Raw genomic sequence first — 25,314 nt, 5'->3', positions numbered from 1 at the left:
TCTTGAGGTAGCGGCTGTCTGTGACGGAGGACTTTGAGAACGGCACGTTGTCCCAGGCTTTGTTCGTCTGAATTTAGCAAGTTAAGCTTACTTCCGACTACCCTCGCATCTTACACTATGAGCCTGCGACAGGGCTCTCATTGCGTGTTGGCTCATCTCATCGACTTCTCACTCAACTCATTTCTTTTTCTTGCATTTCAATTGAAAATGTATCGAAATTGCCTTTCGAACATTACAATTGTGAATAGATTAATATATCCTGGCACGTTAAGCACTAGGCGGGAAGTCTTCAGGTGTTGTATTCAGTCATGTACAAAGCGGAACACCTCGAGATGTGTGATGGAAGTAGTTGGCTCGACGTGAACGACCCAAATAGGTTAATGATGCACATGCAAAACGATACTGCCGGTGTCATTATGAGTAATCTGCAGGCCAAGTGGAACGTTGATTTTACTGCTTACTCTCCAATGCCAGCTCACGCGAACTGTCCTTCCAGGCGTACTAAGGTGTGGCGGGCGGAACGCCGGGGTTCAAAGGTGCGGGGCAACCGAATCCGCCCGTCTCACTTGCCCCCGGGACACGGCAGCCCGAGCCCAGCGCAACTTCCCCCGGTCAACTGTCTTCTTTCCGAACAACGTGGCCTGCTACCGTGTCCTTCGGGGAGCGCTTTTCAAGAATTGAACGAGAACTCACATTACGTCCCGCTGTCTTCTATCTCGAGCACTACGATAAATACCAGCTGGCCCATCACTGTATGTGCCTGGCTCGGATCTCTCAACGGAACATCAGCTGCTTCCTTCTCAACCTCATACTACAGAAATCATGGCCGCTGCTCTAGACGCTGTCCTCGCCAAGTACACCGCCTCTGGCGAAGACACAAAGGATAAGCTGCTAGGCGCCTCATTCATCGTCATTAACAAAGATGGTATGACTTCTTTCTATTGTGTTCCTCAGACCTCCCCATCTCATGACAGCTATAGAAACCCTATACAGCAACGCAGCAGGTCGCCTTGACTTTCCCACCGAGGCGCGCCCCTGGGAACTCAATACGTTCACCTACGTCGCATCACTCACCAAGGCCATCACTTCCACCGCCGTCATGCAGCTAGTCGAGCAAGGCAAGCTCCGGCTCGACGACGACATGCGCAAGATCGTGCCCGAGCTAGGCGACATGCAGATCCTCCACGGCTTCGACGAAGACGAGAAGCCTATCCTAGAGGACAACACCACGCCTATCACACTCAGGTACCAGGATCATTGGGAAATGTCTCTTGACTGCTCTGGGTGACATACTGACGTAAACCACCCAGAATGCTACTCACCCACACCGTGGGCCTGGGATACGACTTGATGCCAGACCTCCAAAAATGGTCCAAATCCACCGGCCGCACCGTGACAAACCTCTCAGGTACACTCGAAGGCTTCAAAACACCCCTGTTCTTCGTCCCAGGAGAAGGGTGGTACTACGGCACGGCCACCGACTGGGCAGGCCAAGCCCTGGAGCGCGTCACAGGCACATCCTTGAGCGCCTACCTCGCCGAGCACATTTTTGGCCCGCTCGGAATGAAAGATACGGGCTTCTGGCCAGACAAAATGCCGCACGTCGCCGAGCGGACCGCCGCATTCCAAATCCGCGGTAGCGACGGATCGTCTCTTAGTCCGGGATCTAGTCCGCGCAATGTCAGTCCCAGCGCCATTGACAGCGGCGGCGCAGGTCTATGGACCACCGCCAAAGACTACAGCATCTTCCTCTCCGCGCTGCTGAATAACATGCTCGTGAAGAAGGAGACGGCAGACGAAATGTTCCGGCCGCAGCTTGACGAGCGACAGGCGAGACAATTCGAGAAGCTCACGGCTGAATGGGGCGGATCGCTGGCAGTGGAGTTTGAGCTGGACATGGAGCTGAATCACGGGCTGGTCGGGTGTATCAACATGCGTGACGTGCCGGGGAAGCGCAAGAAGGGGAGTCTGCAGTGGAGCGGCATGTGTAACAGTCACTGGTGGTTGGATCGGGAGACGGGCGTTGCTGGGGTGCTTCTTGTTCAATCGCAGCCTCATGCCGATCCGGTTGTGACGAGGCTGTATGATGATTTGGAGCGGGCTGTCTACGGCGAGCTTCTGAAGACATCGTAGGCTTGTGATGTCAGGTCTATGCACTACCTTATGCCAGAAGGACCTGCGATTCGTATCATGAGGCAGTCTCGTCGGGCATCTCCATAGACTCGAGTACACTCTCCAACACTTTCCTGCACTGCCTTCTATAGCGATACGCCATGATCTGATTCCTCGTCGCCTCGGCCTCCTCCATCTCGAACTCGGACTGGTCCAGCCGTTCAAGCTCCTGCAGCACCTTGTGCTGGATGATGCCGATCGTCTGGAACAGCAAGGGCTGCGTGGCCGCGGGGACCCGTCCAGTCAAGATCATCCTCAGCCTCTCCAGATCTGCCTTGCTCCCGTCGTCGTCATTACTACCACCCTCCGGCACCGGAATCATCTCGCTCCGCTGCTCGGCCGTCGTTTGCGCGAGAACGAGCTCCCACACCATGATATCCTGCACATGCCGAAACGGAGGCAAGATCGCGTCCCCATCGACATCGCCAAGCAGTTGTCCAGATCGCGCGGCCACTGAGCTCGGATCAGACACGGGCCTCAGAGAAATCAAATAATCCTTCGGCTTTTTGTTCCCTGATGCGGCAGCCCCGGCGCCATCACCACCTTTCTCCGCCGCGGCCTTGGCGCCACCACCGCGCTTCTGGACGTGGACGTAGTCGTTGTGCAAGACCTCCGATTCGGGAATGGTGAAGCCGTACGCCAGCATGAGTTCGGCGTTGGTCTTGGTGGTGCCGTAGTTATTGAAAACTTGCGCGCCGGGGGCGTACGTATCCAGCGTGCGAAGGCCGACCGTAGCCTCCTCGTCCCTCACGGCATCATCGGACGTCTCCCACGCGATCCGGGCAGTCGGGCTATGGTTCCCCACGTCAAACAGGGGCATCAGCAGAGAAAAGTCGTCGATGGCGCAGCCCTCCGGCAGCGAGAGGGTGTGCTGCCTGTGGGCTGGGATGACGAGGGACGGGCGGAAGCTCCGACTGGTGAAGATGCAGTAGGCCCAGTTGTAGAGGAGGCGGGTGTAGTCGTGCCTGGCCGGGTCGTCGCCGAAGGCGGCGAGGGCGTGTTTGTATTCGGCCTTGAGGCGGGATTTGATCTCGGCGATGGCGACGTGGGCGTTTGTGTCCTCGAGGAGCTCGATGTCGTCTGCGGGCCAGAGGGGCGGGAGGGCCCAGGCGGCGAGGTTTGTTGGCTGGGGGAGGGTTTTGATGTAGGGGTGCCAGAAGGAGGATGGGCCTTGAAGGTATTCCTTGATGAGGAAGAAGCGGCTGATGACGTGCGGTGGGACGGACTCGAGGAACGAGGAAGGGAATGCTTGGGAGGAGGAGGAGGAGGAGGAGTCGTGATGGAAGCCCGGGTTGGGTGTGGTGGTGGCGTTGAGGTAGGAGAGGGTCAGGGCCAGGGGACAGGTGACGACGGTGTCGCCCGGGTTGACGCCGGCGCCGTCGGGGGAGACGCGGAAGGAGTTTCCGGTGTTGGGGTCATTGTAGACCTCGACTGACGGGTGGAGGGCGGCTCCGTGGGCCTTTGCCCAGCCGACTAGCTCATCCATCGTGGCTGGCTGGGCTGGCTTGATGTGCACGTGGAGGGGGTGAGTGGAGGTGTGAGTGAGTGAACAAGTTTTTGTATGAGTATGAGTGTGTGAGTGAGTGGGTGTGAGTGTGAGTGTGATTGTGTGGATGAGAGTGAAGATGTGAACGAATGAGTTTATGAGAGTGAACGTGATAGTGACAGGGTGTGAGCTAAAATAGCCTCTTCACGTTTTTGGCGCCGGCAATGCGAGTAATTCGACGTCCGGGCCTAAGCTCAAGGCACAGATCTTGGAACTCTGGGCCCTTCTTGAGTTAGCTCGTTCTTCAGCAGATTAGCTTGACTGGTTCTCAATCATCGGGCAGGCAAAATGGTGTGTGCTGGTGTGTGTGGTTGACGTTCAGACTTTTTTTTGGGCGTTTTCTTCAGCTTCGGCGTAAGGGTCCCCGGTGTGTGCGGGGTTCAAAAATCAAAAGCTCGGTGAAGGTGGGGGTGTGCGAGGTCAGGTACAGAGCTCTTCACCGAAAGTTGGAAACTAGTCATAGTGGCGTCAATAGAGTGGGAAAATCGGTGGAGATCGATCATCAGCCGTTTTCCATCGAATGAGGTGGCTTTCTCTGACATGGGACCGGCGATGAAGAGACGCAGGCCCGTCCGACCATCCCTGCGTATCGTTCATCTGATGGTTGCGCTGGACAAATCTTCATCAACGGCACACCTTAACATTGGTGAGGTGAGTCGTGCCGTTGATGACTCTACGTAGTCCGGTAGTGTGTACAGCCTTAAGTGTTGCATTTCCACTCCAGAGACTCATTTAGATGCATACATCATGAGCCTTGCGATCATCGGAGCAAGCAAGGCTGATGTTGTACTGGTAGAACGGACCACAAAAAGTGCTCGTCAAGTAGTGTAGCTGAGGTCTAAGAGAACCTGGGCCTCGTAACTTTCATAAGCAACTCGTAGAGGCTTCTGGTTGAGGAATATGCGCCTAGTGTCACGCCCGGCATCGTTCCTCAGTAAACAACGAGAGTCTCACAGAAGGTATGTAAAGATCCAATGCAAGGCTTATGCTATACTCAATCTCTCTGATGTCTTCCCTTCATCGTTCCAGACCCATTCCTGCCATAACTCGGGATTATCATACAACCTCGATACCACACTCAGAACCTTCGTACGAGAACATCTCACTCATCCCACGCCCCATACTCACACCGTCACCCATCAAGCGGCTTCTGCGCAGCAAGAGTATGAAAATGCACATACGAATGCACACTCCGATCCAACAAATCCCTCCTCACCTCGATCAGGAAAACCTCCACCTCCTCAGGCGTCCACCCCAGACCCCTCGTAAACGGCCCAATCGTAATAGCATGCAACCCATCATAGATCGCCGCGCGGCAGTACTCCCCAATCTTCTTCAGGTCGTCGTCCTTGGCCCACGGCCCCACCGGCACCTTCTTCACCTCGTGCGCCAGGTTGACGAAGCCCGCGGCCGCGACGTGCGCGGGGTACAGTTCGGCCGCGTTCATCTTGACGTCGAGCTTGGCGAGGGCCTCTTTGATGTTGGCGACCATTTTCACGGGGGCAAAGGTTGGGGGCATGGTGTTGTCGTCGCAGCCGTAGACCCAGCGCATTTCTTGGAGTTCGATCCAGCCGCCTGGTTTTGTGACGCTGGTGGGTGTTAGTACATGTGAGAGAGTGTGCTTATCCCGTGCTTGGTATGTCCGGTAGACCGGGGTATCGTCACGGGGCATCAGTCGGAGACGGCTAGGGCTTACCGATATGCTTCGGCGAACAGCTCCGGCCATTTTTTGATAGAGGGGGCCATGTTGCGGAGGTGGACAAAGTCAAAGTGGTTGTCCGGGTAGACCCATTCCACCTCGGCGTCGTCGACCATGAACCGGACGTTGGGCGGCACGAACTCGGGCTGGATCGGACTCAGGTCCACGCCGATGATTTCGGCCTCGGGGTACTCGTCGCCCACTGGTTATACTCATTAGCCTGCCATCGCCATGCCGTGCAAAATGTTTCCCATCAAGAGGGATATAAAGAGAGTCACGAACTATCAATAGCCCATATCCCTGTCCCCGTCCCAACATCGATAATCCGCTGCGGGTTTTTCAGCGGCGCGCTGTGCAGCTGCCCGCCGCAGAGGTGGACGACCATGGTGTGCTTCATGTCCTCGCGCTCCTGCTCGTCGTCGTCGTTGGGAAAGTGGTACTGGCCCTCCTTGTAGCGGTGGTACCGCCGCCGGTTCTCGAAGCTGTAGTCGCGCACGTGGGAGGCCAGCGACGTCGACGCCCGCGAGGAGCCGGATTCGGTCCCGCTTGCGTAGCCGTCGTCTGGGCCCGGGGAGGTCGGGTCGGGGGTTAGTTCTGGGGCTGGGGTGAGGTGATCGTCGGCTGGGATTGGGGTACCAGGGACCGCTGGTGCGGGTGCTGATGTTGTGGTGGAGCTGTGAGCATCGTGAGGTTGCGATGCAGTGGGGTTTGCGGTGGGTGCGGCGGGTGCGGTGTCTGGTGTTGAGGATGTGGCTGGCGGTTGCGCTGGTGTTGATATCCCAGGGGAGGGATCCGAGGCGTCTTTAGGTGCCGCTGGTGCGGCTGGGCTGTCTGCCATTGTCTTGTGGTAGAACCTTTCAGTTCTTCAACCCCAAAGCGCGAAAGGAAGACGGTGAGTTGAAATGGCGTGAGATGCGTCGATGGAAGGGAGCTCGGGAGGAGCTTTTTGAGAAACTGTGGAATGGACGGATGGGTAATCCCCGAGGCGGGGCAAACTAGACCGAGGAGAACCGCGGAAGCCTTTACGATGGCACGGCTGGTAGCTTATAAGTAAGCATATGGTCTCCTTAATGGGCCTCGATCCGGAATAGACGGGAGTCTGCGGTTGCAAACTCGGACGCCTTTGGAGACCGCGGACGGGGTCTTTGGGGTCTCGAGGGGGCAGACTACTGGCGCCATCGCCCACTACTTTTTCTTTACAATCGAATCATAAATGCCGAAACCAGACAACCATGTCGCCGCCATTATCAGCCGAGAAAAGCCCAGGGGCACTAACCCCCACCAGTTTTCACCGTGGATGGTGAAGCTAGCCCAGAGGCGATGCGACGTAAGGTCGTTGAGTGCAGAGCAAGGTAGAACATAAATCTAAATGCTCCCTGCATCAATCCATTTAAGTTTCCCTGCATGAGTTGTCTCCTTCTCGTATCCGTACCTGTACGGAGCAACGCAGCAGCACAATGGAAGCCTTCAAACTCACCCTCCCGGGCGGCAAGACCGTCTCCGGGCTCCACAGCATCCCGTCCCCGACGGCCTCCAACCCGCTCCGCCCGGCTCACCCTCCCCTCATCGTCGGCCTCCACGGCGGCACCTACTCGGGCGCCTACTTCGACGTCGACGACACCTACACCGCCCGCCACACCAGCGCTGCCACCGGCGTGCCCTTCATCGCCCTCGATCGTCAGGGGTACAACGACACCACCCCCGTCGGCGACGACATCCCCGCGTCATCCTCCTTCTACGAGGAATGGGGCACCACGCTCCACCGCGACATCCTCCCGGCCCTCTGGGATAAATTCGCCATGCCGAACGGATGCACCTCCATCGCGCTGCACTGTCACTCCCTCGGTGCGCCAGGCGCCTGCGTCGCAGCGGCGCTCTGGTCCGAGGAGACATCCCCCGCCTACCCGCTCGCCGCCGTCACCATCTCAGGCTTCGGCAACGCAGTCAAAAACTGCCGCACAGGGGACTTTACGCCGACAGATGACCCGCCCCCGTCACACGTGCACTTCCCGCACGCGGCAAAGGACGCGCTCATGTTCCCGCCGGGTACGGCGGAACCGGCGATGCTGACGCACACGGCACGCCTGGACCGCCCGATGCCGTACCGCGAGATGGCGGATTTGCGCGGGAAGTGGCTGGCGAACTGGGAGGACAAGTTTGCGGGGCGAATTACGGTGCCGGTGTTGATTGGGCTTGCGGGACGGGACGGGCTGTGGTTGTCGAGGGAGGAGGATGTGAGGGAGTATGTTGCGGCGTTTAGGAAGAGTCGGAGGGTGGAGGGGAGCGTGATCCCGGGGGCGCCGCATAATATCGAGATGAGTTATTGGTCTCAGGGGTGGTATGCGCGTGTGTTTGGGTTTGCGATGGAGGGCTCGGCGTCTTTGGCGATTGGTGATGGTGGTGGAGAGGGTGATGACTTTGGGAAGCATTGAAGTCTGCATACGAGGAGATAGTGCCTCAAAAGACAATGGCATGGAGCTCTGGTGTTTTGTAGACTGCTAGGTCTTTTTGTTCACTCTATTTGGTGAGACATGAAAGAGATGAATGGGATGCAGAATCTTCAAGGTACTTTTGAGAAATTCACGACATGAACGAAACGAGTAGGACACTACACATGCCTTGTTGATAAGGTATCCTCAAACTCGAGCGTCGGCTCAGCCGTTTCCATGTGCGAAGACAATGATACGCGCATCTCGATGGTACAGCTGATGATCCTTTGGTCGTGCCGAAGCATAAGATGAACTCTTCACCATGCTCATGAAGTCTGTAAGCCGTCTTGAGAATTAAGACACTTATCTATGTTTTCACTGGCTCACAGTTCAGACATCGAATTGCAACTGGCCATGGCCAACTCAGATACCCAAAATCCCCGACCTACACCTAACCGGATGCTTTCGTAGATAGTCGGCAAGGTCATTGGAAACCTACACTCTCTCAAGTCTATCGGTTTTGGTCCAGACAGTGCATTGATGGTCGTCCATTTGAAGCATCGAGTACCCGCTCGATCGCAAAGTTCTCGTTGGATGATTGGCGTAATCAAGAAACCTTGCTTGATCCTTGATGTCTCGGCCAATGAAGCCGGAAGGAGGTATACCGATATTTCCATCATTAATCGGTAGCGGGCTTTGCTTGCTCACGTTGCAGCATGGAAACGCCTGCGAACCATCTCCTCTGTACATACCAGTTTTTTTGGCGAAAGCGAACAAAAGTGAAAAGGCGCAAATACAGTAAGGATGACCAAAGATCGTTACCATGACTTGGAGAGGGTGGCAGTCCAGTTGTAGCTGGCGCTGACGTATCCCATCGCAAAGGCCCAACTCAAGCTCGTGACAAAGACACCCGAATCTTGGCTTGTGATGCATAGAATGGGGGCCGAGCCGTCGCGCTGTCAATCCCGCACCACCTGAGTGTCCTGGTATGGATGTTCTAGAACAACGGCAAAAGGAGCAGGGCACGGATCGCAGTTGATGGACGACATGATCTGAGGAAAATCGGAACCTCGTGTTGCTTTAGCCCAGATGATTCGTCACCTAGGTGCGCATCAATCGTATGATCCTAAGTACAGTGAGCCCTGCAGTTTGCACCGTAAACCAAGCGAAACTTGGTCTGGGACATCGCGGTGATGACGCTGCTGTGGATCTAGCAGCATAAGACCTGTCTGAAGAAATCTCTCTCGCCGTGATTTTGAGTAGAATCAACGTCACGCAAGGGCAGTCGGACAGATCGGAAAAGTCGAGAGATCCTCTCAACTTCCCTAATAAGCACATGCGACAGCGAATCACGGAGTCGACAGGATGGAGAACCGTTGCGAAAGTTGCCCGGGGCAGGGATAGCACGCAGGCGGTGGAACCTAGGTGTCCCATGTCTGGGTTACTTGAAGAACCATCTTCCAGGTGTCGTGCCATGCTGTCCAAAGATCAAGGAGTCTTTAAATCCCCAAATGCATGAGAGAATCTGTCGGCAATGATGGATAAACTTGATCAATGATTTGTGAAGCTTTTGATGCGGTTCTCTGATGTCGTCGACACGAATTCGAGGAGGAACTCCTGCGAGACCTCTCAATGACCTGCAGGACCCCCGCAAACGTGGCCCTTGTACCCGTTATACCTGGGACCCAAAACTAGCCGCTTCCACACTTGTGATGGGGCGCCGAGAATAGCGTCGTAGGCCGTGGTCTGTTTGGCATGGGCAAGCTAACGATGGGGTACAGGTCGGGGTCGAGTTAAGCTGGCCCTCGCATTGTTCTCCACCTCGGTGTGCTGGAGTAAGTCGTCTATTATTGCAACGTTTGACAGGGTCAAGGGAAGAGATGGCGCTGGATAACAGCATTATACTTGATTGACTTGATTGCCAAAGCCGCAGAAAGTAGTAGGGTAGCTGGCCAGAAGGGCATGTCATATCGACCACAGCCATGGGACTCTTTGTCGTTCTCCATGACGACGTTCTTCGAAGAGGGGCAATTCCGGTGTCGGACTGTGAAAGGAATCGGTGATGTTCATCTGCTTCTCGTCAATCTCGGATTGGCAGAGGGAAGAGGGTGTGCTTGTTCGAAATAGCTGCCGGCAGCCGCATGTCGGCCTCATGTAAGATGAAAAATCTGTACCCGGCGCGTGGTCATTTCTACCGTTCAACTGTGTGTTCTTCCAGCTCAATGTTGGTGGGTGGTATAGCCCAGTAGGAATGAGTTCCTCGATGACGGCGCCCCCACGGCTGATAGAGTTGAACTTCAGTAGTTTGGAGATGGCTCTATGCTCACCGACTATTTATGCCCGTGGGCGAGGCAGCGCTTGGATGGCAGCGATGATTCTGAGGGTGTATGAGATGAGATGCGGTGTGGTGGTGCTACTTGTGGGAGGTGTGTCCCGCCGTGGTGGCTCGTGTCGCCATGGTGGTGTACTATTGGCGTGCCATGGGTTTGTTGCTTCACGCGGCGTTTGTTGTTCTCGCTGCTGTTGTTTCTGCATGTTAAAGAGAAGATTGTAGGAGAAACATGCGCCTTTGATGTTTGGAGTAAGGTAGGTACTCAAGTGTTCATCGAGATCAGATCAGGTGGTGGAGGTTGGCGGTGTTGACATTCCATTGCACTTGAGGAAGCAGCTCCGTGAACCTGGAAGTCAATGGAAGGTAACGGCAAGTGGGGTGGTGGTACAGTGGCGTATCGGACAGTACGTACTTCCACCAGCCAAGACGGGTTGGAGGTATCGCCAAGTCGCTCAGGCACTTCAACTCTCACCGGCTTGGGGGATATTGAAAGGTACGGACGCAGTGTCGAAGTAAGCGAAGGAATTAACTATGAAGGCTCGATAGTTCAAATACAGGAGCAGCGCTATGGATTGAACTCTGAACAAGCCTACGCCTCGGACTTCTAAGGTAGTAACATACTCATGTGCCTAATGTTAGGTACCTTGGGGTAGGTAACGCTAGGTGCTGCAGTACTCGGAGGTGAGAGAAGTGGTGTAACTGTGGCTTTCAACGTGGAGTACCAAACGGCACTCAAAGAGGAAAATACGGTAAACGGATGAGGTACCTAGTAAGCCACTTTGAATGGAGGTTGACAAGAAGTCAGGGCCATCAAGCCTAGGTAGGTAGTGAGCCCAGCCATGCCAAATTCCCCTTACACCAGGAAGGTATTCTGAGGTAGACCACCTCACAGAGTGGGTGTTTCCCCCCACAGCCAGGGCATCTTACCCATGTCGACGTGCTTTCTCCCACGCGGGGTGTCGCCCCTGTCTTGAGCTTCCATGCGTCACCTGCGAGTCGAGATTTTGAGATGGTGTCCTTCGGTGCCTCCCCATACCTCCTTGGGGAAGAAACTGGAAGTCGAGTACCTTCCTAAGGCACCTTACTTGAAATACGTACCGAATCTGGCCTGACGTTGCGTGACCTCACAGTGACCGTTCGCGGACGGCCCCACTTGGCCGCTACCCGTCCGAACGTACCGGTCGGGGAAGAGCCTCTGCATGCTCCTTCCTGGCCCTACCTTACCTTCCATGTCACCTTGTGTGCCTACCTTAGGTAGGTACCTACTCATGCAGGGCACCTCCTTCTGCTTCCTTTCCTTGATACCTGTAGGTACTCTGCCATTTGCATGACTGTGCCTCTTGTTCTACTCGCTCGTTACAAGGCACTCGACACCGCATGTTAAACATGTGCCTACAGCAGGTACGGTCGGTACGGTCGGTACGGCCCAAGACACATCCAAGTCCAATGCAAAATGCAAGGTGAGGGCAGGTGAGGTGACCTACAACCGTTCCTTCTCTGACAACGTCTTCTCCTGTCCGAAGGCGCAGATACGGCAGGAATCGTCCCACGGTGGCTTCCCCAACCCGGTCAACCTCTTTGGCAACCTGACCTCCTCCTGCCTTTCCGACCTCCCGAGGTCGTCTCGTCGTGCCTTCCCGTGTTTCTCTTCGCTTCAGTTGCTTCCCAGTCCGGCAGCTGCTTCCCAATTGATCCTTCCCATTGATGTTCGTCTACCTACCAGCATCCCGTGTCCCTTCTGCCCCCTCCTTCCCCCAGCCTGCCTGACACGCCTCCCACGCCTGCCACGCTTGCCATGCCTCCCTCACTTTTGACCGTGTTGCCCACGTTACCTCATTCGCTTCCATACCTACCTTCCTCCAGCCTGCCTCATCACAAAACTCTGCCCTCCCCTCGCATCGAAAATTTCTCTCCCTGCTTCACTTCTTCTCTCCGTCAACAATCCATCTCTCAAGTCTACCGCTCAGTAAGGTAGACGATTGTGCTCAGCACACCCCAGACTCTGCCCTACGAGAGGCATCGATTCCATCAACGACACTTCCCTTACTTACTCGATACCACACCCCATAGCTCAATCTCGCCAAACACCGCCCGTCATGGTGAACCCTAAGCAGCCGGGTCGCCAGTTCTCACTGGGAGCTTCCGCTCACCGCAGGAGACAGATGAGCAACATGCACGAGCAAGGCAATCATTTTGGTCCAGCTTTGACTGTGAGTTAACCCCTCCCGCCTATTCACGATATCCATTGCCCTTCCCCGCATGTCTCACTTTCATGGCCTGATGCGTCCATTTCACCCATTGTGTGAGACAATGAACCGAAGCTTCCGCTCAATTGATTATCTTTTGTCCTGGGCTTTTATCATCTCAGTTCACTTTGTCGCTGTGTTTCTTTAGTTGCTTGCTATGCAGCTTTTGAACGATAATGAACTTCACTGACAATACTGTTACAGACCCTTTACTGCGGTATCTCTGCCGTTTTCGCCGACTCCCACACTGCTGTGGTTGCCCTTGCGATCCATGACACTGTCTACCTTCTGGACTTCACAGTCAAGCATATCAACCTTGACGATAGCTCCCAGACCGGCAACGATGCCATTGCCGACTATGTCATCAATACTCTTGAAGACTATGAGCATGCCAACTTTTCCAAGTTCATTGGCGCCGGTCTGCCCATGACCCTCAAGTACATGAGCCAGACTCTGTGCTCCCGTCTTTGGCTCGAGCTCGACATCGTCCCCGTTGTCTTGCGCCCTGACGATGAGCACAAGGAGAAGAGCTTCTGGGACATCAAGCGCGTTGACGAGCAGGCCGATTCCATGGCCCGCAAGTGCATCATGTAAGACCGACTTTCTTATTGCCTCATGTGCTTTGTGACTGACAAAATATTGCAGGAATTTCGGTCCCTCCCTCGTTCCTCTTCTCCAGGTTGGCTGGAGAGGTGTCGTCCAGACCGACGCGGGCTTCCGTGTGCAGCTCAACACGATCCAGAACCACAAGGATACCTGCGGTGCTCCGACTTGGGATGCCACCATGTTCTTTGCCAAGCTGCTTCGCGAGAACAAGACCAAGATTGCCTTCTTCAGCAGTACCCCTCAAGGTGGTGGAGTCGCCTTGATGCGACATGCTCTCGTCAGGTTTGCTCGAACTATTGGTGTCGACCTGACCTGGTATGGTATGTTGTTTTCCGCATTGGACCGAGACCACGTTGTTGTTGGAGAATCGTACGGATCTGACATCATAGCTAGTGCCCAAGCCAAGGCCCGGCGTCTTCAGGGTGACCAAGAATATCCACAACATCCTCCAGGGCGTCAGCCACCCCGATCAGCGCATCTCGGCTGAGGAGAAGCAGTCCATTATCGACTGGATTACGGATAATGCCAATCGCTACTGGCTTTCTGAGGGAGGTCCTCTGCGACCCCCCGAAGAGGGCGGAGCCGACGTTGTCATGGTGAGATTTCCCCAAACCCAGTGTCCCCCCGCTTGATGCAGCTAGCTGCCATCCCCAAGTTTTGCTACCCCTCCCCCCACTTGCACAGCTACCCCTCCACGGATGCATCCAATGTGGAATCATCTCCACAGGAGCTTTCTCGTCGGGTTCGCCCCACCCCTCTACTGTTTGACAGGACACCACTTGCATTACATCCCAGCTACGATCATGGACGGCTGCTAACATTGTATGCCCCATTCAGATTGATGACCCGCAAATGCCTGGCTTGATTCCCCTGATCAAGAAGATTACGCCGGATCGTCCTGTCCTCTACAGATCCCACATCCAGATTCGCAGCGACCTTACTGGAAAGGCTGGTTCCCCTCAGGAGGACATCTGGAACTTCCTGTGGAGCAACATTCAGCATGCCGACATGTTCATCAGCCATCCTATTCCCATCTTCGTTCCGCACAACGTGCCTCGCGAGAAGGTGGTCTACCTCCCGGCCACCACTGATTGGCTCGACGGTCTGAACAAGCCTCTTAACAGGTGGGATACTGGCTACTATGGCCACATCTACAACACTGCCTGCCGTAACCAGGGAATGACTGAGCTAGAGTGGCCTGCGCGCAAGTACATCATCCAGGTGGCTCGCTTCGACCCGTCCAAGGGCATCCCCACCGTGATTGACTCTTATGCCGAATTCCGGCGTCTGTTGGAGGAGAAGGGCGAGACGGACATCCCTCAGCTCGTTGTCTGTGGCAATGGCTCAGTCGATGACCCTGACGCGAGCATGATCTACGATCAGACTATGAATCAGCTCGAGAAGCATTATCCTCACCTCGTCAAGGACTGCAGCATCATGCGCCTCGAGCCCAACGACCAGCTCCTCAACACCGTCATCGCCAATGCTCACGTTGTTCTTCAGCTCTCTACCCGCGAGGGTTTTGAGGTCAAGGTTTCGGAGGCGCTGCACGCTGGCCGCCCGGTCATTGCGACTCTTGCTGGCGGTATTCCGCTTCAGGTCAAGGATAACGTCAACGGCTTCTTGGTCAAGCCCGGCGACTACAAGGCCGTTGCAGGTCACCTGTTGAACCTCTTCACCGATGCTGACCTGCACAAGAAGATGAGCCACGCCGCCGCCACTGGTGTGAGCGATGAGGTCGGCACTGTCGGCAATGCTCTGGGCTGGTTCTACCTTGCCGCCAAGTGGGCCGAAGTCGGTGTCAAGCCTGGCCTGCGCGGCGATGAGCGCTGGGTCAATGACATGGCTCGCGAGGAGGCCGGCAAGCCTTACAGCGACAACGAGAACCGTCTGCCTCGTCACTTTACTGAGAAGAAGGAGATTCCCGTCGTCTCTGGAAAGACTAATGGCCAGAACGGTGACGACGGCCACTAAGTGCTTGGAGCTGATCTCGTGCGAATGAACGTATTATGAGGTTGTGACATGTTGCGGCTAGGACTTGGGTCGCTAAGAAATTATGGTATCGTGGAAAGAAAAAACGGTGGTTCTCGGGGTCTTTCATAGACTGAGATGTATGGTTGATAAATGGCTTTCTTCGTCAGTAGTCGAATTGATATCCTCACTTTAGTGCAACTTTAGCGTTTGAAACTGCAGATGTTATCTTTGACTGATGGCGGGAGGCGAGAGATAATCGTAGAGATGGTGTGAAGATGGGGGATGAAATGTTTCGATGAGGACAATTGTGTTGGGGTGATCCCAGACGACACCAGGTGACAGGTTTAGCTGGCGGACGGCCGAGTGCGCCGCGCAAGCCGCAAGCCCCGGTCGGATTTACGATTGCTACATCTCCAGTCTCACCGCGAATCACTTGAATCAGTTAGTTGTCGCGGCCAGCCGCGCGTACCCAACGCACCGGGCTGCGAACCAGGGCCTTTTTGGGGAGCTGATCCCTCCGATTGATAAGCCAAGCCGCAGCCATAAGCTGCCACCTCCCGAGCTGAGCCTCTCTTTTTTCAACTTTTCGTTTTCCTTTATCTCGACTGGACATGGCTCAACAGTGTTTCTAGATCTGGCGTGTTCCTTTTCCAAACCCGTACCTTAAACTTTGTCCCAAGGTGAGCATTATGGTTCACCTCGTCTCGGCCGCCGCCGTCTTGGCGCTATCTGCTGGCCTGGGTTTATCTCCGGCAACGGCTCTCGTCTCGGCCGAGCCCATTTCGGCGCCGCGACCGCCTAATCATCAATCACCACCTTCAACAACAATAACATCATCATCGTCAGTCGACTTCGCGCCGAGCGCGGACCATGCGCGGGAGAATGCGGTGCACATCTTCAACGCCGTGCATTCTGCTATGCGGCAATGGGGTTCCTCGCTGCATCACAACGGGCTGGGTCTCATTCCCGCCACGGTCCCCAAGGGCACGCTGATGTACCACGGCACGAGGTCGAATAGTACCCCCGACAGCTTCGAGTGGCTCGCGTTCGAGATGGAGCACTCGGAAGGGTTCGCGAGGAGTTTCCGGGGCGGGAGGGGGTCGCCGCCTCCGAGGCCGCCTGGGAAGGGGAAGGGACCCGGGGGTCCGCCGGGTAGTGGTGGTGGTGGACCACCTGAGGGACCGCATGGGTCGGAGCCTATTCTCATGATGGGACAGGAGGGAAGTCAACGGCCTATTGGGGCAGTTGACGAAGACGACGATGACGACAAAAAGAAGCCTCCTCCGAAGGGACCTGGTGGCCCCGGCGGCGGCGACGGGAAGCCTGTCCGAGGATACTTCCACACCTACCGCGCGAAGCGGGACCTGAAGCTGCTGTACCTCGACGGCATGGCGGCCGGAAAGACGGGCATGGGCACGCTCGACACGCAGGATTTCTTGCTGCGCGGTCTCAAGGAGGCGCCCGGGTTCGGGGAGTGGGACCGGGCCGCGGATATCTGTGATGTCGTCAAGGCGTGGGGGCTGGACGGGGTGATTAGGATGGAAATCGGCTTCGAGGCGATTTACTGCGACTTCCACGACGGGCTGGTGCTCGAGAGCGTGCTGCGGCGGCCGTGGAACGACGTCCCTGAGGCAGGGGGCGGTATCGACATGTTTGAGTGGGCGAGGGCCGTCGGGCAGCGGTATGATGGCATCGGCGGCGGGCGGGTGAGGCTTGGGTTCGGGGGGATGGTGAGCGGGTTGTGGTATCCTCTGAATGTGAGCAATCCGAACGGGAGGGTCGATATGCCGCGCCTGGGGCGGTTGACGGAGGCGGAGAGGGGGGTTATGCTTGGGCGGGTTGGGGAGATTGTGAAGGGGGCGGGGTGGGAGGATGGGAGGGTTGATTGGCAAGGGGTTGTTGATATGATTGTTACGAGGCATGGGGATCGGATTGAGACGTTGGCGGATGAGGGGGCTGATGGGGGGGATGAGGGGTTTGTGGCGCAGGTTTTGACTGTTACGAATACGTTTGTGGATTATCCGCGGGATGCGGATGATTCTGCTGTTGTTGCGAAGGATGAAGGGGAGGATGGTTATGTGAGAGAGGCGAGGGAGCGGTGCGTGAAGCACTTCTTGACGCCGGCGGCGGTGTGGAAGGCCGAGTGGACGCCCGAGGACGGGATGATGTACGTTGCCGTCGAGGCTGTCGTCCAACGGCTCTGCGGAGATCTCTTTGATGTCCGAGGTCTCGTTCTACAGGCGTTGCCGGCGTTGGTCGGGGCCGTTTCCGAGGCGGAGGTCCGGCGCGTGGTCGACGATAGTCGCGGGGACGACGACGAGAAGCTCGAGGGTGCGGTGACAAAGGGCCGCGAGGTGATTCAGGCGCTCAAGGAGGATCTCGGATGGAGCACGTGGAAGAAGTGTAGGCCTGGGTGCGACGTCGGGGAGATTTGTTTCATTGCCATGTGGCCTTTTGGGCTGGAGGAGGATCACTTCCATCCGAGCTGTCATAACCGGAGTTCGTTGGCGGGCAGGGATGGGCGACGGGGTTCTGGGAAGGGGTACTGGGAGTGGGAGCCTAGGCCTTGAGGGTGGTGATGTAGATGGAATAGGAGGGGCGGGTAGATTTCCTTGATGTCTTGTCCTGGATCGAGATGTTTCCTAGATTCTAGCTCGTTTCTGTATCGAGATTCTGATACGTGCTGGCTTTGGACCTTTTGCTGGAGAGTGAATATTACGCTGGCGTTGTGTATTCACGTCGACGATAGAGGATACTTGAATCCCTTCCTCTTCGTTCCTGCCACCAAGCGCTTCGGGTAAGTTGGTCGAGGGGTTCATGGGGGAAGACCCGAGTGTGGATCTCAGTCCCCTCGACCACCGGATCTGACGTTTGGTTCTTTGTTCGATCCCATATCGAGGAATGACTTTTCGTGATCTTCTTAGGAATTGTTATAAGGCTGTTGAAGTGGAGAGACAGGCGATAGGCATCACGCACCACGTGACCGGATTAAATTAGCCAGTACATCTGCTCTTCATGACGAGGGCAGTGTATTCGCTTTGAGTATATTCAATGCTCGATGTCATGTACGAAATTCGTGATGCCAGCCTACCTTAGCCAGGACAGGTGATGTTTCTCTTTTTTGTCTTCGTCTTGTTCTCGTGGCCACTCAGCGACGAATACCGCGGCTTGAGAAGCATACAAACATAGATATCACTCGACCCAGAGAACCTCTGAAGGTCTAAGATTCTGCTCATCGAAAGGTTTACTCAGGATGTTGTTCACCATTGACACGTGACTTTCCGGGTCGACACTCGCCACCGGAGCGCGTTCTCAAGGTGGCCATATTCTGCCTCAGCTGGACTCTCACGATAGCAATGTATTGGAAAAGCTTGAGTGATAGCTTGTTAATTGGTCCCTTCAATCCAAAGGTCGGCGTCTTCTTTCCAATGTGCCGCCTCTTGGGATCGATTTGGTGGTGATGAAGGATGAGATGGCAGCCAACTATCAGGTTGATATCCTGATCACAGCAAAACCTCGACAGGCGATGTTCATTAACAATTCGCCATATTACTGCGAGAGACTCGTCCGGTCTCCAAGATGAAGTCTCAGCTACAAAACCACAACATTCTGATATTTACTGATCCTGGTGGACTTTCGGCCTCAATCTACATCCGCAAAAACAAACTCCGCCTTAATCATCTCAAAAATAAAATCCTTCACCGAGGAGATGCAAAATCCAAACAAAACCCTTCAAAATTCCAAATTCCATGAATCTCTATCCAAAGATCCAAATCTAGACTCAATTAACCCACGGTTGACGTTGCACGTCGTCGCGTTGGTCATACTCACAAAAAAAAAAAAAAATGGTCCCACAAAGCTCGCACCTCGGACATTTCGCAATAGCGAGATCTGCGAGGTCACGACTCAGCGCACGCTGCGTAACGACGTGAACTTGCAAAACGCACTGCAAAGTGGAATCATGCCAAGATTGGGGTAACGGTGCCTTCAAGCACGTCTTTACTGCGTAGTGAGTTTGCGTTGTCACCTTTTTTGCATCAAAGCCAAAGGTAGGAGACGTGAACCGGGAGCAGGTACTTGTTTGCGTGCTGAGAATACTCAATCTATCGAATCCTACTCAACATTCAAACTATGTGCGCTCGTCAATGAGAAAAGTATGACTAGTCTTCGTCAACGGCATCCACAGTTCTAGAACATTTACGTGCAGTCATACTCGTCCAAATCAGGGTCACCGCAATGGTCACAGCCACGACCCACGATCTATCCGTACCGCCCTCTCCCCTGAAGACGCATCACGCCCTACGCGACCCGGTCCGCGGAGAAGGTTTCCCCAGGTCCCAGGTCATGGGCCCCTCCGCTAGCCCTGTGGGATCATCGGGAGGGATCGTGGAGCCATGAAATATTCTCTAGGCATTGGACTCTCACTGCGGTTCCGCGTTTGGGCGATTTCTGTTTCTTACAAAGTCATCCCGGGAAATCCCTCGAGGTATTAGGTAATTACTTCCAGCGCGTCAGCTGGCGGCGCAAAGGTGCACTGATGTGGCGGCGGGACGCGGGAGAGCGCAGCGGGATTATGTTCTTAGCGTTGTGGCCGGGCTGGGGATAGGCGCCGTTGGGGGTTCGTTGGTTAATGGTCATGGGCTGAAAACTTGGATTCGAAGTATTACACGCACAGGAATTTAGCACCTGGATGAGTCCGATGGAGCCTTTCATCCCGTCGGCTCGGGGAGACTTGGAACTGGGAACTGGGCATCCTCGAGGTGATCTTTTTCCAGCCCAAGTATTTGTTCGTTGTCCAAGAAAAATCAATTTGCTTCCGAATCGAGTCAGCAGGATACCTCAGTGCTCCTTTCTCGTCACATTTGCTATAGTCCACCCACAAATGGGCGTCCACTAAGGCTTCGGGCGATATTCCGCGAAACTAGCATGACGGTAACTGCCATGAAAAGTGACGCAAATGCCCAGCTGTGTCCGTACGGACGAAATACAAACAGATCTAATTACAAGCCACTCAAAACGGGAGTGGCGGTGCGACATTGTTGTCTCTCGTCTCTGAAATCCATGTTTCTCGCCTGTTGAACTCTTGACTCTTGACTCTTAACTCTTGACTCTGGTGAGTGTGAGGCGTCGGCCACTCGGTACACCTCACCCTCCATGTTCCACCATCCCTTTCCTCGCCATCTGTCAAGAATCAATGCCAGGCACAGAATCGATAGCTGGGGACGCCACTGTAATCGACTGAGAGAAAAAAAAAGAGAAACCAGTGTCTGACTTCCCATGTGCCCTGCTCCAACACACGCCGCAGCTGGTTCTAGCCTGCAGAATTAGGCTTTGACAGGCGAGGGAGGCAGCGTTACTAGTTGAGTTAGTGCCAGGAACCACCCACGCCACCAAAGAGGTTTGATGTTTTTGGCTCCTCTGGAACTCGGACGCCTGGCCGCCGCGCCGCGCTCGTGACAACTTCGACAGAAGAGAGTGCGCGTCTGCAACATCTCAGACCTTGGAGACTCCGAGGGCGGTTCTCGATCCATCTTGCAGCTTGCATGCTGCCACCGGCTGTTACCGGCAGGGCAGAGAGGTCAGTGCCATTACGCAGTGACGAATGGCACGTGAACGAGGCCTTTGAAGTCGGCGGCTCTCACCGAATCTACGCAACAAGTCTGTCGCCGCTTCATCCACAGTGGGTTCCTTCATCAATGAGTGTCCACGATGTAACGACTCAGTGTCGCTACGTCGATCCAAAAGTGACGCAACCGCAAAGTTAATGCCAAAAACAACCCCCAAGGTCCAGACTCACTCTCCGCGGATTAGCAGTTGCAACCCTGTAATCCAGCCGGCAGCTCTGACGAGCCACGCGAAAGCGGCCGCTGACGATTCCGCTCTCGTCGGCGTGGTCCATGGTCCTCTCGTCAGGGGTTACCCCCGGCCGTCCTGGGAAATGGATCCCGTTGCCGACCTTGTGGCCCATTGAACGGGTGCGCGCCGCGGAGATGCAAGATTCAACGACATGTGGAACTCCGACCCGAATGTCAGGCCACCGGCAATGAGCCATGTTACGGGACGCCCGGTTTTTCTGTGGAGGCCAGCGGCCATGAGCGGTCCGCACACATCGTCGACCATTGAGAAGCCTGATATTTGTCAATTGTAAACGTCGTCCCGTGGAAATGGTGCTTCTTTGTCCTGGGAAATAAATACTGCCCGAGTCTCCCGCTTCTGAAACGGAAGAGAGAAGAGAAAAAGTATCACTATCCAGACATCAGACTTCAGACTTTCGTCACACAGACAATAAGAAACTTCAGACTTCAGACTGCTGAGCACTGGCTGCAGCACATCATCATCATCGTCACCGTCATCATCAACATCACCTCCGACTCATCACCCTTGGTAGATGTTCTCCCTCTTCAAGACCACTCGTCTTTTGCCAACTTTGGCTCGTCCCACAAACAACCTTGCCCGAGCATTCTCCATCTCATCCGCCAGAATGGGCCTCACGCAAGACCAAATCAACATCGTCAAGTCGACGGCGCCCGTGCTCAAGGTGCACGGCGAGACCATCACGACCCTCTTCTACAAGGACATGATTGACACCCATCCCGAACTCAAGAACATCTTCAGTCTTCGCAACCAGGCCTCTGGTGAGCAGCCCCGGGCACTCGCCCAGTCTGTTCTCGCCTATGCCACGTATATCGACGATTTGCCCAAGCTCAAAGCCGCTGTTGAGCGTATCGCCCATAAGCATGCATCGCTGTACATTCGCCCTGAGCACTACGACATTGTCGGCCACCACCTTATGAAGGCAATCGGGGAAGTCCTGGGCGACGCACTCACACCTGAGATCGCCGAGGCTTGGACACTAGCATACGGGCAGCTTGCGCAGGTTTTCATCGGCCGCGAGAAGGAGATGTACCAAGAAGCAGGCACCTGGACAAATTGGCGCAAGTTCAAGATCATCCGCCGCATCGACGAGTCCGACTCCGTCACCAGCTTCTACCTCGCACCATCAGACGGCAAGCTGCCCCTGCCCAAGTACCTACCGGGCCAGTACATCTCCGTGCAGGTCCCAGTACCGCAACTCGGCGGCATCACTCAGCCCAGACAATACAGTCTCAGCGACGCGGCGACACAAGGAGAGTACTACCGTATCAGTGTCAAGCGTGAGGCGACAGTGGTGGACGCGCCGGAAGATGACCTGAAGAAGGGCCTTGTCCCCGGCCTCATTTCCAACCTCTTGCACGACGGCTACCAGGTCGGCGACGAGATCGATGTGTCGCACCCGCAAGGAGACTTCTTCCTGGATGCGAAAGAATCCGAAAAGGCGGACGTTCCGTTGGTGCTTCTATCGGCAGGTGTCGGTGCAACGCCGCTCATGTCGATCCTCAACACGGTGCTGAGCCCGGAGTCCAAGACGCCGAACCGGCCGATCAAGTGGGTGCACGCGGCACGCAACAGCAGCAACTTGGTATTTGCCAAGCACATCCGGAACCTGACACGGGAGCGAGAGAACGTCAGCGCGCATATCTTCCTCAATGAGGTCAAGCCAGGAGACGAGAAGGGGCAGGAGTACGATTACGAGCAGCACCTCGACCTGAAGCAATTGCCGGAAGAAGAGCTCGGTCTCGCCGACAAGAGAACCGAGTACTACGTCTGCGGGCCGAGGGATTGGATGCTCAAGGTGAGACTTGTGTTGGAAGGTTTGGGCGTCGAGAGGGAGAGAGTGAAGCTGGAGCTATTCGCAACTGGTGACGTCGAGCAGTAGTCAGTCATCAGTAGTTATTTGAGTATCAGGTTAGACAGGGCTGAGAGAGAGGGAGAAAAGAAAGAAAGAAAGAAAGAAAAAGATTTGGCTGGGATCTTGCGAAGGGATGATTAGGCGGGGCGAAAGTTTTGGTATCGAACTGAAAGAGGTTCTTTTCCTCGCGCACCTTGCTTGAATTGTAATTGTATTGATAGATAGATACCTCTCTGAAATTTTCAACATTTTTGTCATTGTGAACGGCAAGATGTGTGTCGAGAGTTCGTTACTTTTTTGCCTTGTGTCCTTTTTTCGTGACTTGGTCCTCCCTCGGCCGTGCGAGTCCAAGTTTTTCTTTTTCCCAGCTGCGCTGTTTCGAGGCGATGGGTTTTGCAAAAGTTTTCTGACGTGTAGAATTTGACACGATCTTGCGCACAGGCTGAAAAATGAGGCTTCTAGACGCCAAGTCGAATCTTGGGCTGTAGCAAGTTGATGAGATTCAGAGAATGAAGTTGATATTGGCATCGAACAACAAGCGTTATTGATAATACGCCTTCTATCGGCTAGGCGCTGGATCGAATCGGGACGGTCCGCTGGTGAACCAGAGTTTGAGATTCTGAACTTGGGCGTTACGGTGTAGCAGCCAAGCGACTCGTTCGTGTCATTGCTATAATGCGTCAAGTAAGCAGCCCGCCGTTGGGATGAAGCCTTCGTCTATGGTTCATAGGTTAAGGCGGAAGGGTGTGCGGACGAGGCTCGCGGCGTTCACGAAGGGAAGACTGGACGAGACCAGAAAAAATGGGTTGGGTGACACAGAGAAAGGTCGTATTCCCGGTACACTTTGCTTTTTCTCAGCACAGATAAGTGACGAGTAACTTGGCTCTGGCGCCCAAGTTGTGCATCGTGACGATGGATGCTAGGACCAGGCGTCGAGACACGGCTTGCAGGCGGGATGGCTCCCCGAGCGGGAGCTTGCGCGGGAGCGGGTGCGATCCGGGAGGGCAGCTGATGGGATTGGGACCAGCAGGGAGGCGGAATCATGGCTTTGGGTCCGTCGATCTGCGATGCAGCGACCTAACGATCCAGCAGCTAGCCATGGAGCATCGGATCGACATGGATAGTCAGGAGGAGGCCAGCTGCATATTCCCCGTTCATCAGGGTCCGCCTTGATGGGATTTCGGATCCAATGTGAGATGCGATGAACGTCAGCGCAGGGGTGGGAGGGGTGTAGAAGAAGATATACTCAGCAAGGTACGCTGAAAAGCTAGTCTACTCGACGGTAGACCTGAAGGGAGCAGGAGGCGAGGCGGCTGACGATAGATCCGGATCAAGGGTCATGCTAGTATGGTAGAATATGTCTCCAATGTCTGAGTCTTGAGGGACCTAAAATGGAGCTGATGGAGCTGATGGACGAGACGGGCGAGGTGGGCGAGGTGGGCGAGATTCAGATGATGGTTGTGAGGTCAGAGTAAAGAATTTGCGGCCAATAGATGGAGAGGCGTCGAGACCTGTGAGGATTGTTCGTACCTTACCGCGGCGAGTGACTTACATCTCGGGGCAAGACCTCACTGGATCGGCCCAGGGGTTCAGTTCGGCCGTGATTGGTGAGACCACGTGCCCGGGGAGTCGGGGCTCCGGTGCCGAGCGCTAAGAATAAAACAGGCAAGACCAGTGGTCCAGGTACGGCCAGGTCACGTTGTTCTGGGCATGGGAGGCAAGAGGTACGCGGCCGTACGGAAGTAAGGTACCTAGGTAGAATAGAGCCTAAGGAGGAAGTTGCGAGGGCAGTGGAGGGCTACTGAGGTGGGAGACGGAAGCTGCACCTGCCGCCCTCGGCCTCCGGGCAAGTCCCCACCTGCCGTCGCCGTCCCCGGATCCGTCGGCCGGAAACAGGTACGTACTTTGTGCTGCCATCCGGGTCGGGTGAGTGCCTTCCTCCCATCTTGCGGCCTGTCTCACGCTGCCACCTCAATCATTTCCACTTCTCACCAACACCAAGCCCAATTCCAACACCAACATCCTCCCGCCCACCTGTCGACGAGACTGCCGTTTTTCCCTTTGGAATGTTCAACTCCCACTAGAGATTCCGTACGTGGCTGAGCGCGTGCAGTCGTACCTTGGGCGCCGCTTCTCCCCATCTCTTTCGCCCATTCTTGCTTCCCTGCGTCAGGACAGGGGGCCCGCCGACATGACAGGGGCTCAATTCCCATCCATCTGGCACCACTAATCTTTTCCTTTCTCAATTATCTTTCTTCTTTCTCCTCCCCTTCCTCTCTTTTCCATTCACTCGGCTCCATCGCCCGTCCCGACGATCAGATTCATCGCCTCCCACCTCTTATTCTCCTAGTCAATCGCCTGCGCTAACTCTCTCACGGTATGGCCTCGACCACGGTCATATTCGACTGCTCACTGCTCACATCGACCCAGGCATCTTGCTCGATGGATCGATGGATCTCCGGAGCTGTCCCGGCATTGCCAGGTCCCCATGTCCAATGATCTCACTCACATTGATCATTTTTTCACCCATCGTCGTCATTCCAGGGGCCTCGGGAAGAAATCATCGAGTGGAATCCTGATG

General features: G+C 55.2%; 7 protein-coding genes across 7 annotated transcripts; 5 read left to right on the top strand and 2 right to left on the bottom strand.

The window, feature by feature from the left end:
- Nucleotides 1-631: 631 nt before the first annotated feature.
- HER10_EVM0008815 (beta-lactamase) lies at nt 632-4,254 on the top strand. Its single transcript, XM_035478324.1, has 3 exons — nt 632-925; nt 981-1,245; nt 1,311-4,254. Exons 1-3 carry the CDS (start codon nt 823-825, stop codon nt 2,131-2,133), a joined length of 1,191 nt encoding a protein of 396 aa, XP_035334219.1. The 5' UTR covers nt 632-822; the 3' UTR covers nt 2,134-4,254.
- Nucleotides 2,189-3,658, bottom strand: HER10_EVM0001273 (SET domain-containing protein; the record flags this gene model as incomplete). Its single annotated transcript, XM_035471028.1, has 1 exon — nt 2,189-3,658. The coding sequence occupies one exon, from the start codon at nt 3,656-3,658 to the stop codon at nt 2,189-2,191; it is 1,470 nt and encodes a 489-aa protein (XP_035333709.1).
- Nucleotides 4,255-4,629: 375 nt separating the features above from the next.
- Nucleotides 4,630-8,367, bottom strand: HER10_EVM0004547 (TAM domain methyltransferase). The gene is made up of 3 exons (XM_035474188.1): nt 5,700-8,367; nt 5,415-5,619; nt 4,630-5,307 (listed from the first exon to the last, which is right to left on the bottom strand). The coding sequence occupies exons 1-3, from the start codon at nt 6,253-6,255 to the stop codon at nt 4,851-4,853; spliced, it is 1,218 nt and encodes a 405-aa protein (XP_035333929.1). The 5' UTR covers nt 6,256-8,367; the 3' UTR covers nt 4,630-4,850.
- HER10_EVM0000711 (uncharacterized protein) lies at nt 6,875-7,849 on the top strand (the record flags this gene model as incomplete). Its single annotated transcript, XM_035470480.1, has 1 exon — nt 6,875-7,849. One exon carries the CDS (start codon nt 6,875-6,877, stop codon nt 7,847-7,849), a length of 975 nt encoding a protein of 324 aa, XP_035333669.1.
- Nucleotides 8,368-11,673: 3,306 nt separating the features above from the next.
- On the top strand, nt 11,674-15,320 carry HER10_EVM0006464 (glycosyl transferase group 1). The gene is made up of 5 exons (XM_035476047.1): nt 11,674-12,388; nt 12,629-13,014; nt 13,070-13,350; nt 13,424-13,626; nt 13,868-15,320. The coding sequence occupies exons 1-5, from the start codon at nt 12,275-12,277 to the stop codon at nt 15,002-15,004; spliced, it is 2,121 nt and encodes a 706-aa protein (XP_035334053.1). The 5' UTR covers nt 11,674-12,274; the 3' UTR covers nt 15,005-15,320.
- A 3-nt stretch (nt 15,321-15,323) lies between these two features.
- On the top strand, nt 15,324-17,574 carry HER10_EVM0012746 (uncharacterized protein; the record flags this gene model as incomplete). The annotated part of the gene is made up of 1 exon (XM_035482132.1): nt 15,324-17,574. The coding sequence occupies exon 1, from the start codon at nt 15,694-15,696 to the stop codon at nt 17,572-17,574; it is 1,881 nt and encodes a 626-aa protein (XP_035334500.1). The 5' UTR covers nt 15,324-15,693.
- Nucleotides 17,575-20,987: 3,413 nt separating this feature from the next.
- On the top strand, nt 20,988-24,017 carry HER10_EVM0012262 (globin). Its single transcript, XM_035481660.1, has one exon. The coding sequence runs from the start codon at nt 21,393-21,395 to the stop codon at nt 22,758-22,760; it is 1,368 nt and encodes a 455-aa protein (XP_035334470.1). The 5' UTR covers nt 20,988-21,392; the 3' UTR covers nt 22,761-24,017.
- Nucleotides 24,018-25,314: the final 1,297 nt, after the last annotated feature.

This window comes from Colletotrichum scovillei (assembly GCF_011075155.1).
Source record: "Colletotrichum scovillei strain TJNH1 chromosome Unknown Contig00005, whole genome shotgun sequence".
NCBI lineage: Eukaryota > Fungi > Ascomycota > Sordariomycetes > Glomerellales > Glomerellaceae > Colletotrichum > Colletotrichum scovillei.
The sequence above is the reverse complement of the archived record's forward strand: the minus strand, read 5'-3'. Positions and strand labels throughout refer to the sequence as shown.

Coding starts and splice junctions, on each gene's coding strand:
- HER10_EVM0008815 (XM_035478324.1), top strand. CDS start 823: ATGGCCGCTGCTCTAGACGCTGTCCTCGCCAAGTACACCGCCTCTGGC. Junction 926..980: donor CATCGTCATTAACAAAGATG/GTATGACTTCTT, acceptor TGACAGCTATAG/AAACCCTATACAGCAACGCA. Junction 1,246..1,310: donor ACCACGCCTATCACACTCAG/GTACCAGGATCA, acceptor TAAACCACCCAG/AATGCTACTCACCCACACCG.
- HER10_EVM0006464 (XM_035476047.1), top strand. CDS start 12,275: ATGGTGAACCCTAAGCAGCCGGGTCGCCAGTTCTCACTGGGAGCTTCC. Junction 12,389..12,628: donor ATTTTGGTCCAGCTTTGACT/GTGAGTTAACCC, acceptor ATACTGTTACAG/ACCCTTTACTGCGGTATCTC. Junction 13,627..13,867: donor GCGGAGCCGACGTTGTCATG/GTGAGATTTCCC, acceptor TGCCCCATTCAG/ATTGATGACCCGCAAATGCC.
- HER10_EVM0004547 (XM_035474188.1), bottom strand. CDS start 6,255: ATGGCAGACAGCCCAGCCGCACCAGCGGCACCTAAAGACGCCTCGGAT. Junction 5,620..5,699: donor AGGGATATGGGCTATTGATA/GTTCGTGACTCT, acceptor GAGTATAACCAG/TGGGCGACGAGTACCCCGAG. Junction 5,308..5,414: donor CTGTTCGCCGAAGCATATCG/GTAAGCCCTAGC, acceptor AACACCCACCAG/CGTCACAAAACCAGGCGGCT.
- HER10_EVM0012262 (XM_035481660.1), top strand. CDS start 21,393: ATGTTCTCCCTCTTCAAGACCACTCGTCTTTTGCCAACTTTGGCTCGT.